Consider the following 14,826-nt stretch of genomic DNA (forward strand, 5'->3'; position numbering starts at 1 on the left):
GACAGTGTCAGCTTGCAGCCCAGAAGGCAAACTGCATCCTGGGCTGCATCAAAAGATGTGTTGCCAGCAGATCCAGAGGTAATTCTGCCACTTTGCTCTGGTAAAACTCCACCTGAAATAGTCCAGGTCTGGACCCTCAATATAGTAAGGACATGGAATTGATGGAGCAGGCCCAGAGGAGGGCCACAAAAATAACCAGGAGGCTGGAGCACGTCTGCTACAAAGACAAGCTGAGGGAGCTGAAGTTGTTCAGCCTGGAAAAAGTTTCTGGAGAGACCTAATAGCAGCCTTGCAGTACCTGAAGGGGGGCCCCAAGAAGGATGGTGAGAGATTGACTGCAAAGGTCTGTAATTACAGGACAAGGAGCAATGGTTTCAAACTAGAGAAGAGAAGATTTAGATTGGATGTGAGGAACAGGTTCTTTACCATGAGTGTAGTGGAACACTGGAACAGGTTGGGGCATCATCCCTGGACATATTCAAAATGAGGCTTGACAGGGCTCTGGACAGCCTGACCTAGTTGAGGATGTCCTGCTGACTGCACAGGGGGCTGGATTGGATCACCTTTGGAAGCCCCTTCTGACCCAGACCATTCTATAATTCTGTAATTCTACAATTTCATTTTAGTCTAAAAAAATTCCTCTCTTGAATGGGTGATTTTAGGGAAATAATTTTTAGTTCTTTAAAAGCCGCATCAGTCATTTGAACCAGACACTGGGGCATAGTGGCACAACCCATAGCTGCCATGCAATTCTGGCTATGCCAGAAGTTAGAACCCTGTGAGCATCATTCCATGGCAGCACAACCCTTCTGCATGGAGGCTAAGATGGAGTTTCCAGCAAGGGCAAGGATACAGATGATTATCTTCAGGAGAAGCAAAATTTTGGCTGTGGAGAGATGCCTCTGGTCTTTTCAGCCTCAAAGAAGCCAGGTCTAAGCACTGACCATGTGTCTTTCTCTGCTTGTGGAAAAAAAGGAGACACCTCTGCTCTCCTCTATCTGCTTTCCTAGCTAAAGAAAAAGCAGATATAGCATTACTAGGTCTGTGCAGCATTGAACTCATCTTTTGATTAGTTCTTTGGTGAGCAAGTTTAACATTCCAGTACCTCTTCCCTCCATTTGGCTAACACCTACACCTTTGTTGACCAAAACATCAAGGAAAGTAAGGAAAAACTTAATGTTGTTATATACATGGCTAGGCTGATACAAGGAGAATGAAGAGACCTTGCTTTTTAACAATTGTGATTGGGGCAAAAAGTACTACAAAATTTATCCCATACTTCAACACATATAATCCATGTGGGAAGTGAAAATGGAAAACATAGACAAGGAAAATGGAAAGCATACAGCTCCAATCCATGGAATGCAGCCAACATAGCTCTGGACTTCTGTTGTAAAACAAAGGAAAAACAGAGCTTGAGGAGTTAACAACTAGATTTACTCAGTCAAGAGTAGTGGATTAATAACGTATCTGGAATCTATGTCCTACTGATACCTGACCAGTGTAGGTAGATCTAGGAAAGACTCTAAGCAATAGAGGGGAAAAAATATCTTTCTCCTTGATCATTTCAAAACATTAGCCAAAAATCCTAACCTGTGACCAAACAAATACAGGGGCTCAGTGGGAAACCACTTATCTGCTTTTGATTCTTGCTTAATGCTATAGTAAATCCCAAGCAACCAGTGCACAGCTGCTTAAGAGGCTGCATTCACAAATGGCAGTCTTTTGTCCCAAGTGCCTCTATGGCTGAGGTAACATAGATTCAGCTGACTCCTGCTGCTGTAAAAACCTAATAAAAACATAGCAGGTGTGCCACTGTCTGAGAAAACTAATGACTCCTGGAAGAGTTAAGACAGGAAGGTGAGGCTCCCATTTAGGCTCTGAAGAACACCTCAGAGCATGTGATACTGAAGAATATATTTCCTATATAGGCAATAATGAGAAGTCCAAGCCATTGTCTTCCTCATACAATCACATCTGGAGAACTCCCCTTTCTTTCCACAAGAGCCTTGGAAGCAGTAATCTGTTCAAAAGCTGGTGTGATGCAAATACTGCATTCAATTCAGCACTCCAGTTGCAGACCACTAAGGCAAGGTCTTTGGATAGGAAGAGTTAAAGACTGCTTTCTGGACCAGATAAATGGCATCACTGTTTTTTTGCTGTTTTGTCACCCAGTAGTGCTGGGCAGTTGAGAAGGCAGCATCTGCACATCATTACTAAATGCTGTAGGTACTGACAGACTGTTTACAGAGGCAAAGCAAAGGGAGAAAGGGAAGGTAAATAGCGATGAGAACTCATACCTGTCTGATTGCTGCAGTAAATTGGAGAGAAAGAAATGTCATCAAGAGCAACGTAACCTCCCTTGGCACTATTGAAAGCAACTTCAAATATTACCTGGAAATGATGATTATTTGTTATTCATCTACCACATACACAACAATAATTTGAGTACACCTATTTATTTTATAGAACTTTGATCAGAGGTCAACTAGAGAAAAAACTGAAGATGATGACAAGCTTTCAGTTCTTCTCTCACATTGCATTTCTGATGGATTCTAGTTCTAGTTAGGAACTAGATGTAGGAAAAAATCATGTTTGCTTTATTTTGAAACTGTTACCTGTTAATCAAGAATGTGGAACAGTAATGTAAATTATAAGAAAAAGATAATAATTAATCCTTTCTGTGTTATTGGTGGTTTTTATGAACCTCTCCCATACTCTGCTTAAGTATTTTTTTTACAAGCCAAAAACTATTACTTCATTAATATGACTTCTCCATACTTTTCATTTGGATTGGAGAGAGGGAATATTTTCTTCCCCAAAAGGGTTGTCAGCCCTTGGAACAGGCGGCCAAGGGCAGTGGTGCAGTCCTCATCCCTGGGTGGGTTTTCACAGCCATGTAGATGTGGTGCTGAGGAACATGGCTTAGTGGTGAGCTGGCAGTGCTGGGTTGATGGTTAGACTTGACAATCTTTCAGGTCACTCGCAAACTAAGTGATTCTATGATTATCCTCACCTCCCTCTTGTAGTTCCAGGATGTTGTTTTTTAACTGAGTGGGTTGGGGTTGCATGCTCTGCCAAGCACAAGGGTACCTGTGCATTGTTCCTCCAGCGGTTTGATATCCTTTGTTTCGCTGTTTTTTCCTGCTATAGCTTGTTTCCAACATGAATGCCACTAAGAATCGTAAGGATATTTTCACAGAACTAACCAGAGTAATACCGAGCTCCAGGGGATGGATTTCCATCTACAGCACTAGGACTGTTTTTCCCCTTGCATGTCATTTTACATTTATTGACTAAGTAATTCACTTACCATTCACTATTATGTGACCTTATCAAATCTTATCTCCTTTCCCATAGCATTTGGAGTCCAGCAATCCAAACAGATGACTTGGTCACTGGCTTTACAGAGTATAAAAGACTATGTAATATCTGATGAAATTAGGTTTACCCCTAGTAACTTCTGAAAACACGCAGGTTTAAGGTGAATTAAGAAATAAGAGGAGTTAAAGCAAATAGAATCAAAGCCAATGCACTTGAATTTTAGTATTAGAAGTATATATACAGGAAGAGAGTATCCATGCATATAAAAATACACATAGGTGTATATATAGAACATGTACACCTTATTCTAATATTTTTATTTATATATGTATTAAAGAACATGGAGTTTGCATATCTATATGTATAATGTACCTATGTATCTATATATACCCTACATACACATGCACACACATTTTCATACATATATATGTGTGTGTGCGTGTATATACTTTCCATACACACAAACACACACACACATATATATAAATATATAAAAGTTTATTCAAATCTTCTCAGGGTTTGGGTTTTTTTAAATAAACACTAGGGAATAAAAACTTTCTGATACTTTTGAAACTAATTATAGTAACCACTGAAAGCTGGTTTTCACATCTAAGGACTGCTCCACTACTAAGACCAAATTTGGACTCTTGTAAAATCACAGAAAGCCTGTATAAAGCAGAGAATAAAGCTCAACTATTTTTCTAAGTTTTTCTTCTGCTGTCAGAGGAATGCATTTTTATGATACTTAGTATCCTCAAAATAGATCACTGATTACAGACATATGGAACTGACAGAACACTAACCTTATTTAGTAGTACCTCAGACAAGAAGGACTCTACAACCTACCACAGCATTTCACCACCTGACTTCATCTTTGCCGAAAATAAAGTGCCAGTATGAAAAGTGATTCTTCTTTGACCATTGTGCAGTGGACTAAGGAAACAACAGACTGCCAGCATCTTTATAGCCATTTTTCAGATACTGGATGGCCACTGCCATGTTCCTAATTTGACCTGGGTTTGTGTTAATGTCTGATGCAACCTGGAAGTGGTAGCTGAACCATACAGGAATGATTGCTTTACCTCCATGGGGTATGGTGCATTGAAGTCAACTTCTGCTAGCATCCACTCCGCACTCAGTGCACTGTCTGTTTTCCAGATCTCTTCATAAAAGCCACTTGTGTCTTTCAAGTAAACAGTAAAAACAATGCTACTCTCCTGCTTAAGTTGATAATAAAAAGATAAGCAGCCAGACATTGGGGTTGTGGTCTTTGGCGAGATTAGCTGGGCCACTTCCTGAAAATGCTTGACATAAATGGAGTCAACATACATGTAGTGACCTAAAAGCATAAAAGATACATGGTAGAAAGACATTCTTTAAAGGGCACCACTTACAAGATGCATCAGGAGATCAGCAGGGACTAGACATGTATCTCTGATTTTGTCTTTGCCTCCTTTTCTCCTCTGTACAACTCAAAACTGTTTTGTTAAGATACCACTGGACAAACAATAATTCTCATCTCTTTCCTAAGTCATTAATTGAGACTATTACATTAAAGAAATAATAAAACTCTATGAATTTTAGGAACCATTCATAAACAGAAAAATCTGTTACAACTGGGTAAATTCCCTGTGTCCCAAGAGCATAGTGTTTCTGTCTTTTTCCAAGTGCAGCTTTTACTGAGGCAACCCAAGTAAATGAACGAGACTATAAGCCATGTATTTCCTCACTTTGTACTCAGTAGTTCATGTAATATATCAAGTGAATTGGCAAATAACCTGTATTCTTCAAATTTCACTACTCTAAGCTTTGATTTTTAAATGTTTTATCTTTTCTAAATAGACTGGGGTTTTGTAAAATCCATTAAAAATGGGATTTGGCTGGGGTAGATGTTAAAAAACAGATAATGGCATTACAGATTAGTAGAATCCCTGTCCCTCAACAGCCAGTATGACCTCTAGGGTTTTCAAATGATAAAGCTTCTCAGACTTTGATTTTAGGTAAGCTGTCTTGATTTAAACAGGACACATCCATGTGCATGAATATTTTGTGCATCTGCAGTTCTTCTTCCTCTGCACTGCCAGAAGCACAGCATCAAGCAGCATCATGTGATGAATGAAAAAATGGTTCTTCACAAGCAGAAAACTTAGAGAACGAAGTGTAAAACTGACAGGGTACTTCCGTACAGCACAAACAGTGCCATTAGGTTTGTATCTACACCACTACGTTGATTAGCTAATAGTGTTCTCAAACCTGGAGTCTTGCTTGGCTTCAGCGGAAGGAGAGGAAAGAGCTTGCTTGGCTGTAGGTCTCCTCCAGCTGATGCACTGCCAGAGGACTGGTGACATTTCAACAGTATATGCATTAACAGTTCTGGGCTTCACCTTTGCTCTGCAGTTTTTCCACATTAAATAGCTTAATTGTGATCTTCCTGGATGATGCATCTTCACAGCACAATTCTTGGAAAAAGAAGGCTCTTCTGTGACATTTGGCTTCTCAGGATCTTCTCAGACAATGGTCAACAGTGAGAGTTTGGTGTGAAAAAGAAGCACTGTGGCTACAAGCAAACAGATCCCTGCCAGTTGGGAGTGTTTCCTACCACACGCAGTACTTTATTGAATACGCAGAGCCAGTGTCTGCTGTTGAAGTGGTGATGAGCTAAACTTCCGTTAAAATTTTACTAGCACTTAGGTGCCACAGGGTGATGCACAGCTGGACTGACACTCTGTACTCAACTCACACTATTGTGAAATACACACAAAGGCACAGTGGCGTGAGTTAAGGAAGGAGGATCAGCCCTGCTTTTTCTGATGCAACTCCTTATACCTTCGCAAGCATCACACTGTTTCAGATGCACAGCATGCTGCACCAGCCAGGCGTCCTGACTGTCACCTTCTGTGGTACTTTATGCAGCACTACACCAAAGGTGAAGTTTTATGGCTACATAAAACATTCTTCTCTCAATACAATGACTGGAACAAGTATGTCATACAGGGCAAGCACTGAAACTTCTTTAAGTCTTCCCAACATTTTGCTTACAATAGACTCTACTAATAAACAGCATCGTATCTGATAGAAAGAAATGAAACTCCTAGACGGTGCAATTTAACCCATGATTATCCAAATATGATCCAATCCCCTAGCTTTCCTATTCATGTCTTTCAATAGCCACTGGAAAGAAAGCCCTTGCCAGAGGTACTGAGTAGCAGTACTAAATTTCAAAACGCTTTGTGGCCCATACTTTTCGAATGCACAGGAAGATTAATTTTCTCTCTCTTTGTCCAAAGCTTCATCTTTATTTTGAGTCATCTTGAAGCATAGCAAAGGGCATAACAATCTCATCATAAATCTTACACAAAACTTTGTGTGGACTTCTGCAAATTCCTCGCATCTTTTTCTGATCTCTTTTTCTTTCCACATAAGTCACTCTTATCCTACTCAATGCCAGGAGAAGGAAAAGAACTCACATAACAATTTGCAGTACAAGAGTCATATGTGGATTACAGACTCAAATTTTCCACTGTGCTTCTGTTTTATGTTTGTTGCTTACCCAGTTCACTGTTAAGTGTGTGGTCTTTGGGCAAGATAGACTGAGAATTGCGTATGTTCCCTCCACCGACAAACCAGTTGACGTTGGGGTTCCAGCGGTTCACAAAGCCACAGAGATGGTTTTCTTCAAAGTCACACTCTGCAATTGCAGACATCACTATCTTAAGTGCGTACATTTTCATTACAAAAGCTGGAAGAAAGGCTACTGCTAACCACTGTAGTGTAGACTATACCTTTATTTATAAAACTGGACAGTGCACTTACAGTTTATAATAAATGGAAGCAAATCTAACAGCAACTTTTGATCAAGTTTTGATAAAATTCTCATTTCCATCCTGTTTGGTTCAACTATTACTTAGCAATACAGCCCTACTGTAATTTAGAACCAAATAAAGGAAATTTAAAATACTGCTCTTCTTCATATTATTAAATAGTCAGAGCAGAATTTCCATGGCTACAGGAAAAGTAGAACCAGTATTTGATAGCAATAATGAGACTGCTTCCAACCTAGTTCATTCTATGATTCAAAGAGCCAAACAATTGTGACAATTCAACTGGACTCTACCAGAGGCCCTCAGGAATGCAAAGGTCTCCCAACCTTCTAGACACTGAAATTTCTAAACTCCATTAGTAGTTTGGGCAAATGACACGAGGAAATAGCAGTTAGTGTAAATATCAGGAGTTTTCATTTTGCAGCCTGTAGATGCCACTGCAAGGATGAAAGAGTGGGCAGACAGCAGAAATATTGTCACAGATGTTATGTCTAATATTTGCAGCAGTCTAGTTTATGAAAACAGAATACTTACTCCCGCTTCAACAATAAATTGCTTTAGAATGAATTATTGTATGTGAAATTTCCACGTATGTCACAGAAATGGGCGAAATAAGACACACATATCAGTGTGCGCCAATTTAAAACTAGCTTTAAAAACACCTGTATGGAATATGGCAGCCTATTTTTCAACAAGGAAAAAAAAACAAAACCCACTGTCTTTTTTCTAAATCCAGATCTTAAATTCTTTTTTTTTATTTTTAATGCAGAGAACACAGCAGCTGAGCACCCAGTACTTACCAATACAATATCCAGGAGTGATTTTAATTTCAAAAACTGCTATGCTGGTGGATTTATCTTGTCCCATTTCACCTTCCAGTACAATCTGCACAGTATAAACCAAACTATAAATTTTAGAGTTCCGGTATTGCCATTACCATCCTAGACATTTAAACAGGATAATCAGGAGAACAAATCAAATACATGCGATGGGCATATCATCCTTGTAGTTTGGAGAGGTGCTTTTGGTGGAAAAGCTTGACTGTATGTACTAAAGACAGTCAATGCCCTGGGACACTAAAGGACAATGAGATAAGGCCAAAGAAGCGCAGTATTTCACAGAGAAGGGCAACAAAGCTGGTGAGGGGCCTGGAACACAAACCCTATGAGGAGAGGCTGAGGGAGTTGGGGTTGTTTAGCCTGGAGAAGAGGAGGCTCAGGGGTGACTTCATTGCTGTCTACAAGCACCTGAAGGGAGGTTGTAGCCAAGTGAGGGTTGGTCTCTTCTCCCAGGCAACCACCAATAGAACAAGGGGACACAGTCTAAAGTTGTGCTGGGGGAAGTATAGGCTGGATGTTAGGAGGAAGTTCTTGACAGAGAGAGTGATTTCCCATTGGAATGGGCTGCCCAGGGAGGTGGTGGAGTCACCGTCCCTGGAGGTGTTCAGAAAAAGCCTGGAGGGGGCACTTAGTGCCATGGTCTAGTTGACTGGCTAGGGCTGGGTCACAGGTTGGACTGGATGACCTTGGAGGTCTCTTCCAACCTGGCTGATTCTATGATTCTGTGATATGTAGTGACTCTAGATTTCTCAGCTGCAGGTATACAGGGGGGCATTGTATGAGATGTGATGCAACAAGTTTTGGGTAGAAATACTCTCATCTTAGCTTCTGTCTCCTCCTTGAAGTGCACAGAGGACAAGAATGAGTGAGCTCAGCCACAGAGACAAGACCTGGTAGGTCCCATACTTGCTACAGGATGCCTGCAGCTCTACTGGGCTGCCACGAGGTGATGCATCCTTAACCTCAGCTCATTCAGCTGTGCCTTTCTGTGAGTCATGCCACACATTTGCTCGGAACAGCATCAGCTGTGTGACTCAAGCTATCTCTGCTCACTGATTTTAGGGACAGAGGAGTCAGCTGACTCACATGTTGCCATTCCTGGACGCAAAGGTCAAGAACAGGACCCAGATTGGGCATGTTGAAAAAACAGTCCTTACACCCCAACACGTGCACCAGGACGTCTGTGGCATCTACTAAAACAAGGCTTACCTTGTACTTCTTTGTGTTGTTTTTTAAATCTAAGCTAGCTATGAGCCAGCTATCTGAAGGCTCCTCCGCTGACCACAGCAAACGATCAAAGCTCTCTCCTTCTTGTCTGAGGTACAGGTTGAGCCTGGCAGGATCAGGTGAAGTCTCTGAAGTCACTGCTATCTGATAAATTAATCTGATGCAGCTCCACTCCTCGGAGTACAGCTCAGGGCTGGACAGCACTGCCTTCTCACCCTCATAAGATGTATCCACAGAAATGTAATGTCCTAGAAACACACAAGCACCAGAATAATAAATGTCAGAAGCTTCGCTTTGCATCCCTGGACAAAAGTACTTATTTATCTGGGGCTAAGTGAGGAGACTGGGATCACCACTCACTCATTAAACAGGTCATTTGCCCTTTTTACATCCCATTGTATCCACAAACATAACTTTGTGTTCCTCTTAGTATTTTTAATCATAATTTTAAGCTTCTTGGAATTTAAAGAAAGATGTACCACTGTAAAGCAGGTTATTAAGTCAGTATTGCACTCCAGAACTGATAGCTGTAGACAGAAGATTTGACTGAAAAGATAGGTTACACAGGCAGGAAAATGCTGCAGGATTATTTAGTTGTTTTATGGATCAAAACATTTCAACATAATTTTTTATACTTTAGATTAAAAACATAATACATCAAAAACACACTGCAGCCAAAAACTTCCAAAGCATTGCTGGTTTCAAAGAAGAAAACTGGAAAGACACTCTCAAGTAGTAAAACTAAGATGTATAAATCTGCTGATTCAAAAAAAAAAAAAAAAAGAAAAAAGTGCTAAATGCAAATCTATATTTAAACATCAGCAGTTTCATTTGGGTTATTTAAAAATTACTCTCTGAATGGATATTTTAGGAGTAGGGCCTAAAACATAACTATCTGTAATTACAGGAGGGGGGGGGGAAGGGAAGAAGATGCATGACAAGCTAAAAATTCACAAGGAGGTGAAAAATTGCCAAATGAAAAAAAAAAAAAAAACACATAGGAAAAGGCAACAGTAAATGAATCAATGAATCACAGTGAAACAGAGTCATGGTTCTGGAGACTTCAATAACAAATCAGAATCAAGATTAGGAGAGTAAATGGGACATGCGTCATGGAAATCTGAAATCCACTGCCAGAAAGAAGTAATAGACAGGGAGAAAGAAGATCTTTAAATGAAACACAAAACAAGCTAGGACATCCATGCCTGAAGTATGATCCCACAGAAAATCTGAAAAATGGTCCTTCTAACACAGTGGCAATGTGGATCAGACAAATCCCTTTCTCGTTTCCAATTCTCAGCAGCCAGCCTGAGAGTTGCATTATCAGCAGCCAGCAAGAGTTGCATTATCAGAGGCTGCGTCAAGGCAGTCCTTCACCCAGTGGCATATTACAACTACTCTCTTTAGATTCCTCATGGGATGTATTTCTTCTTTAATCTCATTTCACAGAGCAGCCAGACTGATGTTAAATATGTCACTTGCCTTCAAGACATACCCTTCTTTCCCAAATCCTGCATAAACCCTTGGAATCTACCAAACCACTGTGAGTTTCTTCCTACAAGCTCCCCTATTGCCTTTTCAGATTTATATTCAAAAGTTTGCCCATGATACCAAACTGAGAGGGTTGACTGATACACCAGAAGGCTGAGTGGCCATTCAGTGAGACATGGACAGACTGGAGAACTGGGCAAAAGGGAGCCTTATGGGGTTCAAAAAGAGTAAGTGTACAATTGTGCACCTATGGAGGAGAAGGGATATATAAAACCACTCATTAATTATGAGTAACTTGTTACTGCAGCAGCATATAAAAGAAAAATAAACACAGGAATAAATATTTTAAAATAGGTACCTAATGTGCCTGCCAAATACTTAATCTCCCACTACATAAAATTCGAGTGCACAAACCATCCACTTGCACACAGTTACCCAGCTAGTTAACAAGAGTTAGCATGTACAGCATCTGCAACCATGAGCTAGCTCAAGGCATGCATCCTTGCTCACATGCACAGGGAAATCATGAACGTTGCATCAGAAGCCAAATGACTCTCAATAATTTGTTTTTAATGTATGGAAGTGTCGATATCCAGTCCAGATGAAGAAGCTCTGTTTTTAGGCTTGCCTGAGTTTAGACCATTTTGCTTACAAAGAAACCTACAATTCAGAATCCATACCCACCAATTCCAGTGCAGATTTCAGCCTTATTTTTGTCAGCACTTTATTAGAAACCCCACAGTAAATAGAGACTTCATAGAATGTTATTTTATCCTTTTTTTTTTTCCCTTTCAGAAATAAATTAGCGTTGCCACAGGAAAGCACATTCATATGAAGACCTCAAATCACCAGCTACAAGAATTAAATGGTTGCCTGGCTTTAAGACTTATTTATAAGACTTAATTATAAGTAGGGTAAGGTTCTTCTACAAAAATAATGATTTTAAAGAGAAAAAAACCCTCACAACCTCACAGAGTTTCCATTTGGGAAGATTGTATCACTGCAAACTTCACTGTCCATTCTCCATTTGTGGTATACTTGCTCTTAGGCTGATTCCCCACGGATATGAGTGCAAAGACCATGAACTCTCTTTTTAATTTTTTTTTTTGTTGGTTTTGTTTGTTTGTTTGCTTGTTTGTTTTTGCTGTTGTTGTTGCCTTTAAAAAAAATATTACTACTTATTTGTTAAGTCTCTAGAAACAGAATGTCTCATCCCCAGTCCGCTAATGATTTTAGCATCTTCTGGAATTTTAAATATGTGAAATGAATGGGTGCACTGATAGAGGCCTTTATGTGCAAGTCCAAATGCTCTGCTAATCAGGAGCAGGGAGCCTGGCAGTTGGCAGTTTCAAGCAGAGAAAATGCTAATGTTAAAATTCTTCCACATGAATACTGGCATTTACTAAATGGCCTTTATATTAAACTGTATTTCGGTCACAGCAACATGTGCCATTGCTGCAGGAAGGAAAGTCTCACAATGCAGACCTCATGGACTGACACTGAGCAATTGTGAGAGCAAATCAATGCCAAGAGAGAGTTCCTTCAATTAAAGTAGATAACTCTCCAAGCTTAATTGCGGGAGTAATACGAGGGTATTTAGTGGTCTATGAAAGATTTGACGAATGCCCTGTGCTGTAGCCTGAAATCTCTCACTGAAAATATAATATGCAAAGCCATTTGCAGCACACCAGATGATTTTTTTTAACCTCAGAATCCTCCTCCTTCAGTCACCTATAGCACTTAATTTATAGCAGTCATTCAGAAGTTAAGGGCAGACTACCCTTCAAAAATCACAGGAAAGCAAAAGAAAGCCACAAAATGCTAGGAAAAATCTGACGAAATAGAAGCACAAGGTGAAGATTTGTAGCAATTACTTGCTTAGGGTGAGTAGATGCAGCCCTAAACAGTATAAGGGGCTGCAGAAACACCGGAAAGCTGCACATCCTTTCCATTTTAAGGGAATGGCATGAGGGTTTGCTATTATGGTGAAGGCACCATCCAAGCTGCTTTACAGACAACAAAAGCCAGGAACTGCTTCCTTTACTAACAGCTAGCAGTGAACTGTTTGCAGTGAAGGCAAACACCTACATCCAGGAGAAAAAATGAGCAGAACGGGACTCTGAGACGTACTTCCCTCACTACTCACTCACTGCTCAGACTGGCAAGTATCGCACTTTTTTAACTCCGTTCCTAAAACGACTGTTTACCTACTGAGTAACTTCATTGTATTCTTCTTGGCAGCTGAATCAAACTGTACATGACCTCCTCCGTGTCCGAGCAAAACAGTACGCTCAGGAAGAATCAGGACACCATGTTTCAAACCTATCTCTCGTCCGTGCAACTATATGCTGCTGCAGTAAGACCTTTTAAATCCTTCTGTATCTCTCTCATCCTGCTGCTGTATTAAGCAGTTCTGTACGGCTTAATACAGCAGTATTAAGCAGTACAGTCTCAGCTGCATTTGGTGATACATCAACTCTGAGTCATTCACCCAGATTTTCCAAATATATGTAGGTTCTTATTTGCTTATTTGTTTATGTCCCACCAGTCAGCAATGATTATATCAGTGGTGTAGGGGAAGGGGTTTGAGACCAGCAACACTACTTTTTTTCTTCTCTCTCTCTTCTTTTTTTTTCACAAAAACAGTGCAGAAACTACACTGGTGGCTTTCTCTGTAAGTTACATAAACAAGACAAAATGCCAGACACTGACTAATAAACTAAACCAAATTCCATTGAGAAAACTGAAAAAAAAACCTTACTGGGATAACTAAAATTACCAGTTAGTTTCTCAGTGATGTATCTCTTCTAAAAATCTGGAAGGGCAACCACAGACATGTTAGATTTTGTGGAGTTTATGTCTGACACAGCTGGTTTAGCTCAGCAACAGTGCAGCTTTACAAGAAAAACTGGACCAAAGCAGTACACTTCAAGAGAAACTGTTAATAAAATAAGATCAGAGTAAGTTAGGGTATTTACATTTGATTAGACAATCACTTGCAAGAAATGTCATAAAGTAGGCAGTCACATTTGGATTTTCTCTGTACTTCCCATATAGCAAGAAGAAATAATATTGGCACGGTAATATTACCATGGTTTCTTAGGACATGATGGTCTGGTTGACTGGATAGGGCTGGGTGCTAGGTTGGACTGGATGATCTTGGAGGTCTCTTCCAACCTGGTTGATTCTATGATTCTATGACATAAATTTGGTTTACTTAAACCTTCTTTGAAATCTCCATGTCTGATTATGGGCTTTAGGGTTTATTTTTAAAATATTCTACTGCCCCCTCACACCCCCACCCCCCCCCCCAAAAAAAAAAAAAATTAGCAAAGCAAATAACTTTTTAGGACCTATTAAGCCTTCTTACATCTCCTGGAAAAGGGAAAAGTTAGCTAAAAACATTGGAGGTATAACCAAAGAGACATAACTTTGCAAATGAAGTTTGCACATGGAGGCTATTCCTGGGTACAGATGAGGCTTAGATGATTCAGAGTTTAAGAACTCAGATGATCTAACATCTGCTTCACGTGCAATTTTGAATGAACCTAAGAGAAGGTTTGTGGCATCATACAGAAAAGCTTCAAACTCAACACCACTTTTCATTCTATTTCTTTTTAGCAGAAAGCAAATTTCCCAACTAAAGTGGACAGTCTTTGCTAACAGTGTCTTAAAAAAACAGAACTGTGTAGATCAGTGTTGATTTTTCTTCTATCTAGTTGAGCTTTTCTGAAGAAAACTCTTCCTCTAATCAGGAACAGTCACCATGCATCTTGGTAAGGCTTTTTGGAGGGAAGAGGAAGAGTTGGAGGTCAAGGCAGGATTTTTTCAGATTTTTTTAGGCAGTATCGAGTGAAAGCTGAAAGTTGCATGATCAAGTGTCTTTCCAATTACAGAAAAAGATTTTGCCCTACAATTCCATGAAGAAAGTAAAAGAAATCCCCAGATTGATCCCACACAAAAAAGTTTGCACAGATACTTCAGCTGAATCCACAATACTGTGCTGGGATTAGCAAATCAGCTTAAATTGCAACTACAGTGGAGCTTTTCATGAGAAGTTTAACAGATTTGGTCTGGAATACTTCAGTATCTTCCAACCCACAATCAGAAAGAGCTGCTCATAA

The 14,826-nt window shown here is 39.9% G+C and overlaps 1 protein-coding gene across 3 annotated transcripts in view; it reads right to left on the reverse strand.

Moving 5' to 3' along the window:
- MAMDC2 (MAM domain containing 2) overlaps nucleotides 1-14,826 on the reverse strand; it is an 80,451-nt gene that overhangs the window by 26,046 nt on the left and 39,579 nt on the right. For all 3 annotated transcript variants that reach the window (XM_064140554.1, XM_064140555.1, XM_064140557.1), the window contains exons 3-7: nucleotides 9,194-9,459; nucleotides 7,946-8,030; nucleotides 6,875-7,012; nucleotides 4,407-4,663; nucleotides 2,301-2,394 (exon numbers count right to left, since the gene is read on the reverse strand). In XM_064140554.1, the coding sequence (XP_063996624.1) occupies nucleotides 2,301-2,394; nucleotides 4,407-4,663; nucleotides 6,875-7,012; nucleotides 7,946-8,030; nucleotides 9,194-9,459 (840 nt within the window). The remainder of the gene's footprint in view (nucleotides 1-2,300; nucleotides 2,395-4,406; nucleotides 4,664-6,874; nucleotides 7,013-7,945; nucleotides 8,031-9,193; nucleotides 9,460-14,826) is intronic.

Source organism: Pogoniulus pusillus, chromosome Z (genome assembly GCF_015220805.1).
Source record: "Pogoniulus pusillus isolate bPogPus1 chromosome Z, bPogPus1.pri, whole genome shotgun sequence".
Lineage (NCBI taxonomy): Eukaryota > Metazoa > Chordata > Aves > Piciformes > Lybiidae > Pogoniulus > Pogoniulus pusillus.